General features: G+C 45.8%; 1 protein-coding gene across 1 annotated transcript; it reads right to left on the minus strand.

Moving 5' to 3' along the window:
- Positions 1-3,190: 3,190 nt before the first annotated feature.
- Positions 3,191-8,589, minus strand: LOC123396058 (NAD-dependent protein deacylase SRT2). Its single transcript, XM_045091090.1, has 11 exons — positions 8,418-8,589; positions 7,359-7,401; positions 7,021-7,270; positions 6,873-6,938; positions 6,732-6,777; positions 5,367-5,527; positions 5,155-5,284; positions 4,319-4,483; positions 3,873-4,000; positions 3,610-3,709; positions 3,191-3,528 (listed from the first exon to the last, which is right to left on the minus strand). The coding sequence occupies exons 1-11, from the start codon at positions 8,460-8,462 to the stop codon at positions 3,475-3,477; spliced, it is 1,188 nt and encodes a 395-aa protein (XP_044947025.1). The 5' UTR covers positions 8,463-8,589; the 3' UTR covers positions 3,191-3,474.
- Positions 8,590-21,881: the final 13,292 nt, after the last annotated feature.

Below are 21,881 nucleotides of genomic sequence, written 5' to 3' on the forward strand. Positions count from 1 at the left end.
GGATCACCTATGTCGGGTGTACCTGTACCTGTTGGGGTGTTGAAGTAATCTGTGAGCCACGAGGACTCAACAATCTATGACCTCGGTGCCAGAACTAGTCAAGTTATTAGGTAAGGAAGATTCAGTGTTTAGGTTGCAGCATCCTAAGAATTTATGGTGGCTAACTTACGTAGAACAAGTTATTGATGGTGGTCTATACTAGCGGGCAAAGACTAGTTGATCATTAAGTGATCCTGAACACCTACTTACGTCAATCATAACTCACTGTGTTCCCGATCGAAGAGAGGTCTTCGAAGGGGACAGTCACGATTACGCACACCGTTTGGCAAGTTTTATTAGATTAAGTTCAAGTTATCTATAACCGGATGTTAACAAATATTCCAAGTTGCCACATAACCGCGGGCACGGCTTTCCGAAAGATTAAACCCGCAGGGGTGCTCCAACTAGTCCATCACAAACGGTCACGGACCGCAAAGTAATCCTCTATCACGAATCTTGTGATCCCGTCGGATTCCTTAGAGGAAAACCTCAACTCTAGGGAGAACCAAAGCTTCACCGGGATTCCTATACGCAAGATATATCGCTAAGGTAAGACAAGACTAGCAGGACCTCCCGTCGTGTCGACGACCCCGATAAGAGCCGCGTATCTCAGTCTCAGGACACGACGGATGAGCGACGGTTACCACGTCAAAACACTGAGTTGCCCCGGGGAGCGTAATAAGCTGCTCTGGGTTGGACCAACACTCATGAGGAGCACTGGCCCGGGTTGTTGATTAATTCCTCGGGGTAGCTATTCCCTATGCAGATTATTATTAAGTGATTAGCAGATTAAAACCAATGTTGGGTCCTGCCGGACAAGTCTTAACACTACACGATTTATCAAGGGGGGCCCATAACAACCCCGAACGTGTTAGGAGCGATCAGTTATAATATCAGTAGCGATAAGTGTTAGGAGCTTGCACATAAGTGCTTATCAAGGCAACCCATGCCTTGGGCATGTGGGTGTCACACACACACATGCACACACAAACACCACATGATCACCTACACACACACACAAGAATCACTACTCCTACACACAAAGTATGTGGGGGGGCCCACACACACACACACACTCACACACTTACATCAACTAGTGCATGAGCTCCACCTCATGAACATGAGTATCACACACATATATACACACACTACTCTAGTGCACCACGAACATACTTACATCTCAGATTCCCTACACATGCATCACTACGCAAGCTAACATACATGTATATCACACCACTCTAGGTTCCAGGAAGGGGAAAAATCTAAACAAAAGAAACACCTACTAACTTGCTGCCCAAGCAAGGATATGCAACACCTAGTAGCAACAGCAGCAAGCAACACAAAGAAACACAAAAAAAAGGTCAGAGGGGTTTCGAACCCATGACCTGTTGGGTCAACACACAGGAGCATCCCACTCTACTACTTGCCATCAGCTCGACAGAACAAAGGGCTTAAACAGGATAAGCCATCATGTCTGATGCTACTGTGCCCACAAAACAAATAACAAAAGGGGTGGCGCCGAGGGGTTTCGAACCCACGACCACTTGATGCAACAACACAACACTGCTACGCTGCTGCTGCTGAACTTAACAGAGAAGAGGAGGAAACTCTGTTGAGAAACCCCTCTGGTCCTTCCTCTGCCCGACGGTGGCCGGAACAGGGGAAGCACAACGCCGGCGATCTACTTAAAATTGAACTGCGGCTCGTCGATGGAAGGGAGAAGGGGCTCCCAGGGTTCCATTTCTACACTAAACGCGCCACTGGAAGGCCTACTGCTACGGCTCCCCGACGCGCGGCGGCGGCGACAAAGAGAAGAACACGGCGCGGCTATGGGTCCCTACTCACGATCTGGCGACAGGGAAGGGGGAGGAAGATGCTAGCTCACCCACTGGACGAGGACGTCGTGCCCGTCGGAGAGGAAGTAGAGGAAGAAGTGGAAGAAGCCGCGGCGAAGGGGTTCATCGGAGAGGAAGAAGCCGCCGTCGATGTAGGGGAAGCAGACCTGATCTGCTCCTCCTAGCTGCGGGAACGGGTCCCCTTGAGGTCACGCGTGCTCGCGGAAGTCTTGGAAAGGGCGGAGAAGCACGGCTACGACGACGAGGAGCCCTCAAGTCACGGCCATGACGGAGGAGGCACTCACTTACCTGCTGCCGACGAGGGAGAGGGAGGAGGAGATGGGGAAAGAAGTGGTGGCGGCTAGGGAGGAACCCTAGGCCTTGCATGGACGCCAAGGTTCTTTATAGGAGGAGGAGGTGAGGGACGCACGACCTCGACGTCCGTGAGACGGCGTCGCTCTCTGGCGCGCTGTCTCTGAAGGAGACTGACGGAAAGGCGACAGAGGAAGGAGACGTCGTCTACAGGGAAAGGCTGGCGCGCGAGAGGAAGTTGGGTCAGCCAATGGGAGAAAGCCCACTCGAAGGCACCAGATAGAGAAAAGAAAACCTACTGGGGTTTTCTATTTACAAAACAAACAGAGGCAAAACAAATGCACAGGCAACATTGTTGAAGCTAAAAATAAAACAAAAATGCCCCTGGTCATAAGGACTTATGACCTATTTAAATAAAATATAAAAGGAATTTTTGGAGCATCTAAATATTTACAAAACAGAAATATTCACACTGTTTTGTGAATATTTGCACCACTCAAACAAAGTTTCAAAACACTAAAAACATAGCATCACATCCACCACAATTCATACTAAAACATGAGCATTTTTTAAACAAAGATGGAGCAAGTGAAACTTGAGCTTGAGATAAATAGAGAAGAAGTTTTGAGACCTAGATGCAAACCAACATAGTTGCTCCCTACTTTCAAACAACACCCCACATCACTTCACATGTCCTCACCACATATCACCCCACATACATGATCACAAAGGCACAAACACAAAGACATGGAATGATAAGGATGCATGCAAAGGAAAACAAGACATGAGCACATGAAATACCACATAGAATATACTCTCATTGCAAAGACAAGATAGACCCACATACAGAAGGTTCCAAATAAGGCAAGTTACACTCTTGGGGCATTACAGTGATTCACTTACTTTGCTCCGTATTTAGTCCATAGTGAAATCTCTAAAAGGTCTTATATTTCGGAACAAAGGGAGTATTATGGAACGGAATAGAGCACTATGGGTAGTTTCTCTTGGAAAAAAACTGGCAGCCCCTTAAATAGTAACGCTGGTTCCACAAATCGTCCAAAAAAACCAGCAACTATACAGATGATCAACTTGGGTCTACTTTTCCAGGATACATAACAAATGAGTCATCACAAAAAATGATTTTACACTTACAACAGCCATGATAATGCTCTATACAAACTGGAAGGTCATGAAGTTCTGACCTGTTTATAGAATGATCTACAGTTACTTATATAAGTCTCACCCATCTTCTTCCCTCATAACTGGTTCCTTCAAACACTGTAAATGTTCAGCCTATGCTTGGTACAGCTAGACTTCCCATCTGAAGTACTCTGGGAAGTATCTGAAAAAAGGTGATGATTGTGATGCAACACACATGTCACATGCTGCAGTACAGAAAAGGCAAAAATACGAGATAACAAACCTCCCCACATCTCGCATTGATTTTCAAAGATATAATGCTATCAGCCCTCGTGCCCCCAATGTTAATCGCCGCGATTGCAGCATTTGCTTCATGTGCAAGTCTGGGATTGGGATTTATTATCAGTTTGATGTTGTGATAACCAATAAGAAGACAACTTGATCCAGTTTGAAAGATTTAATCCAAAGCAAGAAATATTGGCAAACAAGATAACTAGCTATCGACAATAAATATGGGAACGATTAAACAATGTTTTCCAGTAATACCTTGCCAGCCTAAAAGCAGACATTGTCATTACCGCTGAACCAACAACGAGAAGAGCATCACAGTTTCTTGCAGCCTCCTTGACGCTATCAGCTCTCTCACTCGGAACATTATCACCAAACATCACAACCTTCAAAGAACAGGACAAGACATTCAAAACTGCTTTTAGACTTAATGCCCTTATTAGAAGTTTAGAACTTACATGGATAGGGAATGACTCATTGATATAGAATTTAAAGCCTACATTCTAGTTATAGAAATTGCTAAAGAGATCACATGTTAGTAATGGGCTCATCGGATGCTACAGAAGTCAGTGTCTACTAATACCAAGTGTTCCTAGCTACAAATTTTAGTGGCTTGATTTGCCTACTATATAACAAATCCATAGTTTTACATCCACGTTTTAAAATTAACTAACAGTACTCATAGAAAGACAAAAAAAACTCACATCAGGTTTTAGCACTCCACCACACTGACTGCAACTAGGAATGTCAAAATCTTGCTCCCAGAACTTCTCATCAATCTCAATATCACCATCAGGCCGCTGCTGCATACCGAAACTTCTGCTCGAGCCAGGTTGTCCCTCTTGCAAACTGTCAATAGCTAGAGCCCACTGCAACACAACAATACAACACTCCGTCCTCAGAGAATACAGAAATCATAATCTAATTTAGGTCCTCGGAAGCACACAAAAATATGACTGGAAAAGCAGGAGCTCTGCTATAACATTATGGACAGTAAAGTACTCCCTCCGTTCCTAAATATAAGTCTTTCTAGAGGTTTCACTAATGGACTACATACGGATGTATATAGACATGCTTTAGAGTATAGATTCACTCATTTTGCTTCATATGTAGACACCTAATGAAATATCTTAAAAGACTTATATTTAGGTACGGAGGGAGTATTTACAAGACTTAATAACTGACTGACAAAGGCCAAATTGAACAAAAAAGAGACGAATATACAGTCAAGACTAGGATATACGCACAGTGCGGTTCAAGAGGCACCATCCGATACATACATAATAACATAAATGGATTGACAGTCTCAAACTTGATATTTTTGACAATATTAACATCTAAATGATCAGTAAGAACTATGACAAAACTATTCGATTGAAATTTTAAGTTAAAAAATATCAAATGATTACAATAGGTCAAAAAACTTCAGAAGCAACTGACAATCACTCCTTATTTTTCCTCATTATACCTTACGCACTTCCCACTTATAGGATTAACCAGAGTCTTAAGGAAAGATATAACCAGTATCAAATGGACAAACCTTTGGGTTGAGGTCCTTCACTTGGTCTTGGAATGACTCTCGGCTGATGGATGTTCCACAATCTAAGCAAATTACCTCATATACACTCCCGTGCAACTCAATTGGATTACTACCAGCACGATGATGCAATCTACAATACTCATACAGAAAGCGGTGCTGAAAAATAAGCTGTGTAGTCATTCCAAATTAATAATAACATAGAAGGTCACTACCTATCCACATTCTGGGTCACCATCGTGTGAACACGACCAATTCTTTCTAGTGAAGCAAGAGCATAGTGAGCTGTATTTGGTTGTGCTCTCCTGAACCTTCTCCATCCAGCATAACTCCTAGCCCAGTAGCGCCGTCGGGCTCGAATAGAGCGAACAAACTCCTATTTTATTCAAATGAAAAACGGGGAAGATAACATAATTACTGGTAAGATGTGGACAAATGGAAAGGCCATTAAGAAGTATTAGAATATTTCCTAATGGAAGTCGATAAAGATGACCAGCAGAAAGGCAAAAACCAGGGTAAGTTGAGAAAAATTGAAATAACGACGTGTAAAATAGGACCGTGCAGTTAGGGCTGTGAGACTAAAGATGGACTATGGTTGTGCCTGATTTAAACTCCCAATTGCAGCTCCAAGAGTTCATTGATCTCTGGAATATGCTTCCGGACTCGAGTGGCCAAGGCCGCACTCTAATCAATCGGACTCCATCCACTAGAGTGAAGCTTCCGGTGATTACATGGTCCAATTTCTCGGTAACCGACCTAGATTCCAGATGGAGAAGATTCAGACGGCATATGCTGAGCAATATAAAAGCTTTTCTCCTTGCCGGTGCTCCATGGTCGTATATTAACGGCGGAGATTCTAGCAGGTGAGGGGGTTGGCTGCCATGACAACTGGCAAGCCTGTAGGAAACATCTAAGATATGACGAGTGGAATGCCTAGAAGGAGATGGGCCACCACATCATCTTCAATGCAGAAAGGATAACTAAACTGCTGCGGGGTTGCATCAATCCCCTTTGAAGACATCATACTATGAAGTATGACTAGTGTGACCGCTTAGGAGTAGTTCACGTGCAAAACCTGGGGCTTTTCTGACTTCCTCCTCACGAAAATGACTATTTTGTCCTCAACTGAATGCACCGGTCCTGTAGGTTTCTCGGGAAAAGTAAAAGATGAGAGATAAATAGATCCAATATTATTTGAATTTCAGACCTATGTGTTTTCAGTCAAGATCCAGATAACTTGAGAAAAACAAAAGGAAGTACACGAGACAATTTTGTAAGCTCCATGATGGTAAAGGAAGAAGCAACCAATGCCAGTGGCATGGATAATATATATCTAAGCTGTCGACAAATGCAGAACACAAAACCCTGCTACTTTAGGACTCAAAGTCATGATCAAAACTCAAAAGACCATGCTAGACAATTCAAATAATTTGTCTTGGGATATGTCCCTTTCAAAATAACTTCCTGTGAAAGGCAAAAATATACGACATACGTTCACCTACATCAGCATATTAAACCTATGAAGCACGAACAAGAGTTGTCAGTGACAGTCAAATAGTAGGGAGTAGGGGCACACCCACCTGATGAGTAAGTGGTTTGAAACCAGAACTGTATGCTCCATTAGGACTGCCATAAAATCAACGTTCTGGTTAAGATTCCAGGAGACTGCTATGACTGCTGATACGTTTCATGAGACATTTAGATATATATCATGTCTGTACCTCCGATAATCGGGAATTCCTGACTCGGTGCTCATTCCAGCTCCAGTTAATACCATGAGCTTGTTACTGAGACAAGTAACAGATAATTAAGATTCCTCTTCAAATGTAGCTCAAGAACTTGATAAGGAAGTTCAATACAGACTTTCACCTCTTATCTATAAACTGGTACAGTAGGTCCACATCCTTGGAGGTTGGAGGATCTGAATCAGGAACTATCCGTTTGTCTCTCAAAAACTGGATGTAAGTTTCACAATAATCTTTAGGTACAACAACTGATGAGTGGTTATTTCTTGTTTGAATGGAGCGAAAAGAGCATCTCAATGGAAGAGGAATTTTCCTCCTATGAACAAGTCCATTATATATTGATGCTTGGATATTGTAAAAATGAGGATAATATCCTGAAATATAATTTATTGCAATTAGTTAGTGCAAAAGAGTAGATTAGCCTAATTGTCCCAGAAAAAGCCATTCTCTTGGCGAACTTGCCTTTTGGTATTCCTCTCAGAGCACTTCCAAAACCTGCAGTGATCTGAATTACATTACACATGTAAGTTGTATAATTAGACTCGGTATTGAACACTACAAAGAGTGTACATATTGAATACAGCCAACTTATTGCATTGGTATGTGACCAAGAAGTATCATTACATGAAAATGATTCCAACAGATTTAAATTTGCACCACCATGGGAAAAAAATAGTATTCAAAGTCTCGTGATGCAATACTTGCATCATAAGAATAATACAAGATCTTGCAAATTCTGTCTGGAAAATGTTTTGCTTTCATAAATTTGTAACACACAGAAAACATTTTAGGTTTGCAAGTCTTCAGCAGCACCTTGACAATTTCAGAGCATACCCTTTTTCTTGTGTGTGTAAGGAAACTTTTTTTCGCGGGGAGTGTGTACCTGAGGTATGAATCTTCACCTCCCCCAAACCAGCATAAGCTGTCAAACTCTGCAACTTCGTTCGCATTTGCATAAGAATAGGACAGTGTTCCCAAATTTTCGACCCCCAAAAGGTCGTTAATGCTACTACGGTTTGTCCCCTACTTTTATATTTCCCATGTTACTATGTTATACTCCCTCCATTCCTAAATATAAGTCTTTTTTAGAGGTTTCACTAGCGGACTACATGCGGATGTATATAGACATACTTTAGAGTCTCTATTGGGTATCTCTAAAAAGAGATGTATTTAGGAACGGAGGGAGTACAACTGGCATTTATCATTTTATCTCATACCAGCTTGGTCGATCCGGGATGTTCACTTAAGAATTTTAACCTGGATATGTCCAACAACACAGAAGGATACTCTCGACTAATTTCAAGTCCTAAGCTGAAACCTAACTCGTCAAACTCGACACCGCACATATCAGCCTTCACGAAGCTACAATCGTGGCCAGCACTGAGTCTCAGCATACACGAATAGACAAGCCGACATCCACACGCGCTAGACCAAACACGAATAGAGGGAACGGTGATTCTATGCTGGGATGGGGACAGAGAGTAAAATGGAATGACAAAAATGGAGCAGGGGAGTGATTACCGAAGCCGAAACGCAGGAGCAGTGCGCCGCTAACACCGCCGCCATCAGATGCTGCTGGCGGCGGGCGAGGCGGAGGCGGGAGGCGGGAGGCGGGAGAGGCGACGTGGAGGCAAAGATCGCCGCGGGCGTGGGGGAGGTGCTGGGCGGACCGCGGCGGAGGCTGCCGAGCGCTTGTCCTACTTTTGTTTGGTGGGAAATAAACACGGGAAGAAAAACCCATACACCGCCACATTGGTCGATAGGGAAATGTTTTTACCAGCTTGGGTCTAACCGTTGCGACGCATGTGGGCCGCTGGATCCTTTCTCATCACACGTATTTTTTGTCCATCATCCCAGCTTTTTCCCTTTTTTACCTCGCATTCACCATGTCCTCTCCCCCCGAGCAGTCATGGTCAGCTACCACTCCAACACGCGCTCGCTCGCGCTCTTCTCGGCCCCTTAGTAGCTACCACTCCATCGTCATTGTTTCTTCAAGTCTGCGTGCCTCCCGTGTCGGATCTCGTCTGTCGTTCGTCATGGAGTCGCTGGCCTTTCCTTCCCGTCAGCATGGGGGCGATCCCCTTTCCTGTTTCTCCTCCGACGAACAGGCTGCCGCCTCTCACGCCATCTTCTCAACAAATCCCCCACATCGGATGCCACAAGTGTTGGAGACGAAAAGCTATGACAGAGACGATGATGTTGCAACCGGCGACGAAAAAAACTTCAACCGACGATCAAAAATGCTACAATCGGCATTGTCGAAAGCTTCAACCAAAGACGACGGGAATCGAGGGCCACCCACCACGCAACCGCAGAAGCTGCAACTGGTGATTACAAAAGCTTCAACCGGCGACATCAAAAACACAAAAAACTGCAATCGCTGACATAAAAGCTTCAACCACAGACCGGCGAGAAAAAAGCTGCAGCGGCGAGTCGTTGATGCACATGATGTTTTCTATGCACCAATGGCGCTGCGGCGGATGCTGGAACCGGTGCTCCCGGCATTGAATAAGTTTCAAGCAAAGTGAAAAAAGCTTCAGCCGGAGTTTAAAAAAGCTTCAACCAGGGGGACAAGCCTGTGCACGCACGAGCGTCGACGGCGACGAGCGGTGGGCGACGGGGGGAGAGGGCATGAGGGTGCTACAACGAGCGGTGACGGCGTGGGGAGGATGGGGTGCTCGTGCGGCAGGAGGTCGGAGGTGCGCGGGGCGGTGCGTCGGCGCATAGCGGACGAGATGCAAGATCTGAGGGCTATTGGAGTTCAGATCGAATGGTTGCTATCCGACCGGCAGAAGCATTCGTGCCGGTGCACCAGCGCAGAGCGGTGCCCCGGTCGATAGGCGTCCCAATCTTTTTCCCCTTTTTGAGACAAGATAGACGTCTGAGTCTGAACTCACTCGATTTGTACTGACAAGGATTTAGGGCATGCAAATGCGGGGGGAGAGGACATTTTTTTAATTTGACTTTTTAGGCTAACAAATTCCGGAAACGATTTTAGTTTCAAAAACAAAAATTGAATATGCCCTGCCAACATCCGTGGCGTCTCGGTTGCATGGGAGACGTCAAGATTCCTAGCATGTGGTACGGAACCCACACGATCGGCTGGCCCATTGACTCGTTGATGTGGCAAAGGATCCCTGACGTCACGTCTCTAGGCCCAGATGTTGTGCACCTTGGCGTCTAGTTCTGGTAAGTGAACTAACCCATGGGAGAGTGGATGGGATCCACCCCACTCACTCTTCCCAATCCACCCCCGAGCTTGTTGCTTCCATTCTGGTCTCCCCCTCTCTTCAACCCCTCAAGCCCCCATTAAATCCTCTCCAAAAGGTGCTTCCTTTCGGTGGATCTTTTCATCACTTTATTGCTTGTGGTAATCTTCCTTGCATCATCCAATTTTTTTGGTTAAATCTTGCTATTTTGCTTGAATTTTTACGGAGAGGTGTTTTGGCTCCCAGGTGCATATGCACACGGATGAAAAAAATCTAATTTTTTTTGTAGATGATTGTATTAGTGTCGCAAGTATGATTAACAATTTTCGTGCGATAAGGAGCAGTGGCGTTTCGTCGTCAAAAAAACAAATTTGGGATGACATTTTAGGGTAACTTTTGGTGTTCAATTTGTTTTTGTTTTCTTACATAGGCCAAAATGTTTCACCTTTTTGCCTCAAAATTTGCACGTAACATTTGGATGTGACTAAGTACACTGATAAATTTTGTCTTGATTTTTTTTCATTTCAATCCTTTTTTTGCCCCGAGAGCCGAAATGCATTTCCGGAATTTTTACATCTTGGAGAAATCCTAGTTCATGGTTTCCCCTAATTTTAGTGTGTTTGTATATCTTGTTTATCTTTGGTAATAGGGATAAGCTTGTTGTAGTAGAAATATTTAGTTTATGAGTAGAAAGATTGTGGTTTAGGGTTAGTTCGTGTTTAGGGTAAACTTTGGTTAGTGTATCTTAATTAATGACATTTTTTAACATCATTAATAATTTAGTGTTGATATGTGATACATCTCCGTCGTATCTACTTTTCCAAACTCTTTTGCCCTTGTTTTGGACTCTAATTTGCATGATTTGAATGGAACTAACCCGGACTAACGCTGTTTTGAGCAGAATTGCCATGATGTTGTTTTTGCGTAGAAATAAAAGGTCTCGAAATGACCTGGAAATTTACGAGGATTTTTTGTGAAATATATAAAAAATACTGGCGCAAGAATCAACCGGAGAAGTGGAGCGTTGTGACAGTCCGATGCCCACGTACAGAAGATTCCCCTTCTATTTTCTTTTGTCGCATCATCATCGCATCATGCGCATCATCAGCATTGCATCGGCACCCCGTTGCCGCCAGTTTTCAAAAGTTGCATCCGTTGTTAGTTGCCGGTTCTCGTCGTTGTCCGTTCGGAGCCCGACCACACATGCACGCGCCGTCAAAACCGTGTTTTAAAAGTGTGCTTAAAAATTTCTCTCATTGGGTTGAGATTTGACGTGCGGTGTTATTTTAATATAGGTAGGCCGCGTGTCACGTTTCGTCGCAATCGGAGACCGTCTGGTACCCGAACGGTCGACCGTAGCGGCACCGTATTCGGTCTACCGTCGGACGGTTATCGGTGTTTTAAAAATCGTTGCCGTGTCGCCCGTTTCCCCTCTCGTCTCCGGACATCTACACTACACGGCCACTTACCCGTTCCCACGTGCGGAATCGTCCGAATCCGACCGCACGGTGGATTCGGAACGAAATTCCGATTAACCTAGCCCCCCCCCATTTGTCTATAAATAGACCCCTCCTATTATTTTGGGACAACAACCCCCTTGCCTCGGGAACCGCGCCCACCTACCCCGAAACTCTAATCCTCCCGCAGCCACTCTCTCCCCCCAGCGTCGCGGGCCCGCGGAGCCCATCGCAGGCCCGCCCGGGCCCGAGCCACCGCTGCCCGTTCTGCCTCCCGAGCTCCTGCCCGAGGCCTCCTCCCAGCCGCGTGACGTGCCCGCGCCGCCGCCCGTACCCCGTCGGCCCCGCCTCCGGCCGCCGCTTGCCGGAAGCCACCGGAGTGCCGCACCACCTCGCCAGATCCGAAGCCTCCGGTGCTCCCTCACCTCGTCGCCGTACCCAGCTCCCGCCGGCGAAGCTTGCTGCAGCCCGAAGCCTCTGGTGCTCCCTCGCCCTCGCCGGAGCACCCCACCGGCCCCGCAGCTCCAGATCCCGCCGTTTTCCCCGCTGCCTGCGCCCCCTTGCCGGTCCGACGGCCGCCGCTGCGGTCAACTCCCGCCGCCGGTTCCTGTGGCCGTGCGGGAGGAGCATGACAGCCGCCTCAGCCTCGTCCCCAGGCAAGGGCATCCTTTCAGCCCACCAGCCCCAGGCCTCCCGAGGCCCAGGCGTTGGCCTCGGCCCGCCTCCTCCTTTCGGCCCCAAGGTGAGCCTCCCTGGCCCCCTTTGTTACGCCCCAGCATAGTATAGTTATTTCACGCTCGTTGCGAGTAGGCCCAACTGTGGTAGGATTCGGCCTGATAGTTTTTTTTAGATTTTCTCGGACTAGTTGTATTTCAGGAATTGGCCAAATATTTAAACGTACGTAACTTTAATTCCGTGTGTCGGAACGAGGCGTGTAGCATATGGATTTTGGATAGTTTTGCGCGTAGATTACGTTTTTGCAACTCGCATAATTGTTTGATGTAGTTCGAGCCGACATATGCCTAGGTTTACGTCCTGTCTCAATAGGATAGTGCCCGTATTTATTTTTCGCGCAAGTCTGGATTACTCGATTGCCGTAGCAAAAATGTCCATGTTTTAGGAACCACTTTTCCATGTATTTTTGAGTAGCCGTTGGTATTTTTTCGTGTAGGGATTTGGCGCTAGTTTATTTCCTGTGTTTAGGATTATATCTCGCTTTTACATGTGGTAATATTTTTGTGTTGCAACCCCACATGTTTTATATGTTTTCGGGGTATGGGATTTTTCTGTGTATTTAGTTTTCGCTTTTGAGCAAGTTAGTTTGCGCGATATTTTGCTATGTTGCCCTCTTGTCTTTTTTGTAGGATTTATTCCATGCTTCGTTTCAAGGTGTTGTAAACTAGAGAGTTGATCTTTGATGTTTAGTCTAGCCCCTGGTATTTTTATTTGCAATAGAAATCCATGTATAGGTGTGCTTTGATTGATCTTTACTTGCTAGGAAATAGTGATGTTTTAGAGATGCTAAAATATTTCTAAGTCTGGAATCTGTTATATTTTGTTGCTGTCTTGTCTTGCTTCTATCTTGTGATCTGTAGCTCTTTTGAGGTTGGCGCAATGGAGTTAGTTGTAGACGTTGTGATTCTCTAGCATGATGTGAATTTTCATGCCATTTGGAGCCCTGTAGCATATGGTTTGCTGCTGTCAATATGCCTTCAGATTGAAAACTGCACTTTCATGAAGTGTTATTTTCACTAAGTCTGAAATAGTGTGTGAGATGCCATTTTGTGACTTTTTTCCATAGTGATCCATGATGCCATGCTAGTTGTTGTTAGCTGTTTGTTGTAGTGCTTCTTGCCCTCTATCGTGCCATGCCTTGGTTGATTATATTGGAGTTGAGTAGCTCGTAGTTGTGGGGTGTAGAAAATGCTATGTGGCTGATTTTGGCAGATTGTAGTGATATCTTGTTTTGCTCGTAGTTTTTGAACCGTAGCTCCATTTTGATCGTGTCCTAAATGAAACTTGCTTAGAATATCGTGTAGTTTCATTTTCTCTTGCTGGTTGTATGTTTTGAAGTACTCATGACCGTCGTTGCACATATATTGCATTCATGCCATCATTGTTGGGGAACGTCGCATGGGAAACAAAAATTTTCCTACGCGCACGAAGACCTATCATGGTGATGTCCATATACGAGAGGGGATGAGTGATCTACGTACCCTCGTAGACCGTACAACAGAAGCATTAGAGAACGCGGTTGATGTAGTGGAACGTCCTCACGTCCCTCGATCCGCCCCGCGAACAATCCCGCGATCAGTCCCACGATCTAGTACCGAACGGACGGCACCTCCGCGTTCAGCACACGTACAGCTCGACGATGATCTCGGCCTTCTTGATCCAGCAAGAGAGACGGAGAGGTAGAAGAGTTCTCCGGCAGCGTGACGGCGCTCCGGAGGTTGGTGATGACCTTGTCTCAGCAGGGCTCCGCCCGAGCTCCGCAGAAACGCGATCTAGAGGAAAAACCGTGGAGGTATGTGGTCGGGCTGCCGTGGAAAAGTCGTCTCAAATCAGCCCTAAAACCTCCGTATATATAGGTGGGAGGGAGGGGCCTTGCCTTGCGGCTCAAGGAGCCCCAAGGGGGTTGGCCGAGTCCAAGGGGGAGGACTCTCCCCCCCCCCCCAAACCGAGTTGGACTAGGTTTGGTGGGAGGGAGTCCCCCTTCCTTCCCACCTCCTCCTTTTTTTTTTCTTTCTCTCTTGATTTTCTTCTCCTTGGCGCATAGGGCACTTGTGGGCTGCCCACCAGCCCACTAAGGGCTGGTGTGTCTTCCCCAAGGCCTATGGGCTTCCCCGGGGTGGGTTGCCCCCCCCCCCGGTGAACTCCCGGAACCCATTCGTCATTCCCGGTACATTCCCGGTAACTCCGAAAACCTTCCGGTAATCAAATGAGGTCATCCTATATATCAATCTTCGTTTCAGGACAATTCCGGAAACCCTCGTGACATCCGTGATCTCATCCGGGACTCCGAACAACATTCGGTAACCAACCATATAACTCAAATACGCATAAAACAACGTCGAACCTTAAGTGTGCAGACCCTGCGGGTTCGAGAACTATGTAGACATGACCCGAGAGACTCCTCGGTCAATATCCAATAGCGGGACCTGGATGCCCATATTGGATCCTACATATTCTACGAAGATCTTATCGTTTGAACCTCAGTATCAAGGATTCGTATAATCCCGTACGTCATTCCCTTTGTCCTTCGGTATGTTACTTGCCCGAGATTCGATCGTCAGTATCCGCATACCTATTTCAATCTCGTTTACCGACAAGTCTCTTTACTCGTTCCGTAATACAAGATCCCGCAACTTACACTAAGTTACATTGCTTGCAAGGCTTGTGTGTGATGTTGTATTACCGAGTGGGCCCCGAGATACCTCTCCATCACACGGAGTGACAAATCCCAGTCTTGATCCATACTAACTCAACTAACACCTTCGGAGATACCTGTAGAGCATCTTTATAGTCACCCAGTTACGTTGCGACGTTTGATACACACAAAGTATTCCTCCGGTGTCAGTGAGTTATATGATCTCATGGTCATAGGAATAAATACTTGACATGCAGAAAACAGTAGCAACAAAATGACACGATCAACATGCTACGTCTATTAGTTTGGGTCTAGTCCATCACGTGATTCTCCTAATGACGTGATCCAGTTATCAAGCAACAACACCTTGTTCATAATCAGAAGACACTAACTATCTTTGATCAACTGGCTAGCCAACTAGAGGCATGCTAGGGACGGTGTTTTGTCTATCTATCCACACATGTAAATGAGTCTTCATTCAATACAATTATAGCATGGACAATAAACTATTATCTTGATACAGGAATTATAATAATAACTATATTTATTATTGCCTCTAGGGCATAATTCCAACAGTCTCCCACTTGCACTAGAGTCAATAATCTAGCCCTCACATCACCATGCGAATTACATTGTAATAAATCTAACACCCATACAGTTCTGGTGTCGATCATGTTTTGGCCGTGGAAGAGGTTTAGTCAGCGGGTCTGCTACATTCAGATCCGTGTGCACTTTGCATATATTCACGTCCTCTTCCTCGACGTAGTCGCGGATGAGGTTGAAGCGTCGTTTGATGTGTCTGGTCTTCTTGTGAAACCGTGGTTCCTTTGCTAAGGCAATGGCACCAGTGTTGTCACAGAACAAGGTTATTGGATTCAGTGCGCTTGGCACCACTCCAAGATCCGTCATGAACTGCTTCATCCAGACACCCTCCTTAGCCGCCTCCGAGGCAGCCATGTACTCCGCTTCACATGTAGAATCTGCTACGACGCTTTGCTTGGAACTGCACCAGCTTACTGCACCCCCATTAAGAATAAATACGTATCCGGTTTGCGACTTAGAGTCGTCCGGATCTGTGTCAAAGCTTGCATCGACGTAACCTTTTACGGCGAGCTCTTCGTCACCTCCATATACGAGAAACATCTCCTTAGTCCTTTTCAGGTACTTCAGGATATTCTTGACCGCTGTCCAGTGATCCACTCCTAGATTACTCTGGAACCTACCTGCCATACTTATGGCCAGGCTAACATCCGGTCTAGTGCACAGCATCGCATACATGATAGAACCTATGGCTGAAGCATAGGGGACGGAGCGCATATGCTCTCTATCTTCATCGGTTGCTGGGCACTGAGTCTTACTCAATCTCGTACCTTGTAAAACTGGCAAGAACCCTTTCTTGGACTGTTCCATTTTGAACCTCTTCAAAACTTTATCAAGGTATGTGCTTTGTGAAAGTCCTATCAGGCGTTTTGATCTATCCCTATAGATCTTAATGCCTAGAATGTAAGCAGCTTCTCCTAGGTCCTTCATAGAGAAACTTTTATTCAAGTAACCTTTTATGCTCTCCAAAAGCTCTACGTTGTTTCCAATCAGTAATATGTCATCCACATATAATATTAGAAACGCCACAGAGCTCCCACTCACTTTCTTGTAAATACAAGATTCTCCAACCACTTGTATGAACCCAAATGCCTTGATCACCTCATCAAAGCGTTGGTCCAACTCCGAGATGCTTGCACCAGTCCATAAATGGATCGCTGGAGCTTGCACACCTTGTTAGCATTCTTAGGATCGACAAAACCTTCGGGTTGCATCATATACAACTCTTCCTTAAGGAAACCGTTAAGGAACGCCGTTTTGACATCCATCTGCCAGATTTCATAATCGAAAAATGCAGCTATTGCTAACATGATTCTGACGGACTTAGCATCGCTACGGGTGAGAAAGTCTCATCGTAGTCAACTCCTGGAACTTGTGAAAAACCCTTTGCCACAAGTCGAGCTTTATAAACGGTCACATTACCGTCAGCGTCCGTATTCTTCTTAAAGATCCATTTGTTCTGAATAGCCTTGCGGCCCTCAGGTAGTATCTCCAAAGTCCACACTTTGTTCTCATACATGGATCCTATCTCGGATTTCATGGCTTCTAGCCATTTATTGGAATCTGGGCCCACCATTGCTTCTTCATAACTCGCAGGTTCATTGTTGTCTAACAACATGATTGATAAGACGGGATTACCGTACCACTCTGGAGCAGCACGTGATCTCGTCGACCTGCGTGGTTCAACAGAAACTTGAACTGGAGTTTCATGATCATCATCATTAACTTCCTCCTCAACCGGCGTCGCAACGACAGAGGTTTCCCCTTGCCCTGCGCCACCATCCAGAGGGATGAGAGGTTCGACAACCTCGTCAAGTTCTATCTTCCTCCCACTCAATTCTCTCGAGAGAAACTCCTTCTCGCGAAAAGTTCCGTTCTTAGCAACAAACACTTTGCCCTCGGATTTGAGATAGAAGGTGTACCCAACTGTCTCTTTTGGGTAACCTATGAAGACGCATTTTTCCGCTTTGGGTTCCAGCTTTTCAGGCTGAAGCTTTTTGACATAAGCATCACATCCCCAAACTTTAAGAAACGACAACTTTGGCCTTTTGCCATACCGCAGTTCGTATGGTGTCGTCTCAACGGATTTTGATGGTGCCCTATTTAAAGTGAATGCAGCTGTTTCTAATGCATAACCCCAAAATGATAACGGCAAATCAGTAAGAGACATCATAGATCGCACCATCTCTAACAAAGTACGATTACGACGTTCGGACACACCATTACGCTGTGGTGTTCCAGGCGGTGTTAACTGTGAAACAATTCCACATTGTCTTAAGTGAGCACCAAACTCGAAACTCAGATATTCACCCCCACGATCAGACCGTAGGAACTTGATCTTCTTGTTACGATGATTTTCCACTTCACTCTGAAATTGCTTGAACTTTTCAAATGTTTCAGACTTGTGCTTCATCAAGTAGACATAGCCATATCTACTTAAATCGTCAGTGAAGGTGAGAAAATAACGATATCCGTCGCGCGCCTCCATGCTCATTGGACCACACACATCGGTATGTATGATTTCCAATAAGTCACTAGCACGATCCATTGTTCCGGAGAACGGAGTCTTAGTCATCTTGCCCATGAGGCATGGTTCGCACGTGTCAAGTGAATCAAAGTCAAGTGACTCCAAAAGTCCATCAGCATGGAGTTTCTTCATGCGCTTTACACCAATATGACCCAAGCGGCAGTGCCACAAAAATATGGCGCTATCATTGTTTACTCTAACTCTTTTGGTCTCAATGTTATGTATATGTGTATCGTTATCAAGATTCATTATGAACAATCATCTCACATTCGGTGCATGACCATAAAAGATGTTACTCATAGAAATAGAACAACCATTATTCTCAGACTTAAAAGAGTAACCGTCTCGCAATAAACAAGATCCAGATATAATGTTCATGCTCAACGCAGGCACTAAATAACAATGATTTAAGTTCATCACTAATCCCGATGGTAGCTGAAGTGACACTGTGCCGACGGCGATTGCATCAACCTTGGAACCATTTCCTACGTGCATCGTCACTTCATCTTTCGCCAGCCTTCGCCTATTCCGCAGTTCCTGTTTCGAGTTGCAAATATGAGCAACAGAACCGGTATCAAATACCCAGGCACTACTACGAGAGCCGGTTAAGTACACATCAATAACATGTATATCAAATATACCTGATTTTTCTTTGCCCGCCTTCTTATCTGCCAGATACTTGGGGCAATTGCGCTTCCAGTGACCCATACCCTTGCAATAGAAGCACTCTGTTTCAGGCTTAGGTCCAGCCTTGGGTTTCTTCGGCGGATTGGCAACAGGCTTGCCGCTCTTCTTCGAATTGCCCTTCTTGCCTTTGCCGTTTCTCTTGAAACTAGTGGTCTTGCTCACCATCAACACTTGATGCTCTTTACGGAGTTCAGACTCTGCGACTTTCAGCATCGCAAACAACTCGCCGGGAGACTTGTTCATCCCTTGCATGTTGTAGTTCAACACAAAGCCTTTATAGCTTGGCGGCAGTGATTGAAGGATTCTGTTAGTGATAGCTTCTTGCGGGAGTTCAATCCCCAGCTCAGTTAGACGGTTTGAGTACCCAGACATTTTGAGCACATGTTCACTGACAGACGAGTTTTCCTCCATCTTGCAAGCATAGAATTTATCGGAGGTCTCATACCTCTCGATCCGGGCGTTCTTCTGAAAGATAAACTCCAATTCCTGGAACATCTCAAATGCTCCATGACGCTCAAAGCGACGTTGAAGTCCCGGTTCTAAGCCATACAAGACTGCACATTGAACTATTGAGTAGTCCTCCTTACGTGCTAACCAAGCGTTCTTAACATCCTGATCAGCCGTAGCGGGTGGTTCATCTCCTAGCGCAGCATTAAGGACATAATCCTTCTTCCCAGCTTGTAAGATTAGCTTAAGATTACGAGCCCAGTCTACAAAGTTGCTTCCATCATCTTTCAACTTAGCTTTCTCTAGGAACGTATTAAAATTCAGGATGACAGTCGCGTGAGCCATGATCTACAACACAAATATATTCAAAGTGGACTTAGACTATGTTCAAGATAATTAGAGTTTAACTTAATCAAATTATTCGCTAAACTCCCACTCAAAAAGTACATCTCTCTAGTCATTTGAGTGGTTAATGATCCACTTACACTAGCTCAAGTCCGATCATCACGTGAGTTGAGTATAGTTTCAGTGGTAAGCATCCCTATGCTAATCATATCATCTATATGATTCATGATCGACCTTTCGGTCTCATGTGTTCCGAGGCCATGTCTGCACATGCTAGGCTCGTCAAGCTTAACCCGAGTGTTCCGCGTGTGCAACTGTTTTGCACCAGTTGTATGTGAACGTTGAGTCTATCACACCCGATCATCACGTGGTGTCTCGAAACGACGAACTGTAGCAACGGTGCACAGTCGGGGAGAACACAATTTCGTCTTGAAATTTTTAGTGAGAGATCACCTCATAATGCTACCGTCGTTCTAAGCAAAATAAGGTGCATAAAAGGATTAACATCACATGCAATTCATAAGTGACATGATATGGCCATCATCACGTGCTTCTTGATCTCCATCACCAAAGCACCGGCACGATCTTCTTGTCACCGGCGCCACACCATGATCATCCATCAATGTGTTGCCATTGGGGTTGTCGTGCTACTTATGCTATTTCTACTAAAGCTACATCCTAGCAAAATAGTAAACGCATCTGCAAGCACAAACGTTAGTATAAAGACAACCCTATGGCTCCTGCCGGTTGCCGTACCATTGACGTGCAAGTCGATATTCCTATTACAACATGATCATCTCATACATCCAATATATCACATCACATCGTTGGCCATATCACATCACAATCATACCCTGCAAAAACAAGTTAGACGTCCTCTAATATTGTTGTTGCATGTTTTACGTGGTGACCAAGGGTATCTAGTAGGATCGCATCTTACTTACGCAAACACCACAACGGAGATATATGAGTTGCTATTTAACCTCATCCAAGGACCTCCTTGGTCAAATCCGATTCAACTAAAGTTGGAGAAACCGTCACTTGCCAGTCATCTTTGAGCAAAGGGGGTTACTCGTAACGATGAAACCAGTCTCTCGTAAGCGTACGAGTAATGTCGGTCCAAGCCGCTTCAATCCAACAATACCGCGGAATCAAGAAAAGACTAGGGAGGGCAGCAAAACGCACATCACCGCCCACAAAAACTTTTGTGTTCTACTCGAGAAGACATCTACGCATGAACCTAGCTCTGATACCACTGTTGGGGAACGTCGCATGGGAAACAAAAAATTTCCTACGCGCACGAAGACCTATCATGGTGATGTCCATCTACGAGAGGGGATGAGTGATCTACGTACCCTCGTAGACCGTACAGCAGAAGCGTTAGAGAACGCGGTTGATGTAGTGGAACGTCCTCACGTCCCTCGATCCGCCCCGCGAACAATCCCGCGATCAGTCCCACGATCTAGTACCGAACGGACGGCACCTCCGCGTTCAGCACACGTACAGCTCGACGATGATCTCGGCCTTCTTGATCCAGCAAGAGAGACGGAGAGGTAGAAGAGTTCTCCGGCAGCGTGACGGCGCTCCGGAGGTTGGTGATGACCTTGTCTCAGCAGGGCTCCGCCCGAGCTCCGCAGAAACGCGATCTAGAGGAAAAACCGTGGAGGTATGTGGTCGGGCTGCCGTGGAAAAGTCGTCTCAAATCAGCCCTAAAACCTCTGTATATATAGGTGGGAGGGAGGGGGCCTTGCCTTGGGGCTCAAGGAGCCCCAAGGGGGTCGGCCGAGTCCAAGGGGGAGGACTCTCCCCCCCCAAACCGAGTTGGACTAGGTTTGGTGGGAGGAAGTCCCCCTTCCTTCCCACCTCCTCCTTTTTTTTTCTTTCTCTCTTGATTTTCTTCTCCTTGGCGCATAGGGCACTTGTGGGCTGTCCCACCAGCCCACTAAGGGCTGGTGTGTCTCCCCCAAGGCCTATGGGCTTCCCCGGGGTGGGTTGCCCCCCCGGTGAACTCCCGGAACCCATTCGTCATTCCCGGTACATTCCCGGTAACTCCGAAAACCTTCCGGTAATCAAATGAGGTCATCCTATATATCAATCTTCGTTTCCGGACCATTCCGGAAACCCTCGTGACGTCCGTGATCTCATCCGGGACTCCGAACAACATTCGGTAACCAACCATATAACTCAAATACGCATAAAACAACGTCGAACCTTAAGTGTGCAGACCCTGCGGGTTCGAGAACCATGTAGACATGACCCGAGAGACTCCTCGGTCAATATCCAATAGCGGGACCTGGATGCCCATATTGGATCCTACATATTCTACGAAGATCTTATCGTTTG

The sequence above is a fragment of the Hordeum vulgare genome, chromosome 5H, assembly GCF_904849725.1.
Source record: "Hordeum vulgare subsp. vulgare chromosome 5H, MorexV3_pseudomolecules_assembly, whole genome shotgun sequence".
Lineage (NCBI taxonomy): Eukaryota > Viridiplantae > Streptophyta > Magnoliopsida > Poales > Poaceae > Hordeum > Hordeum vulgare.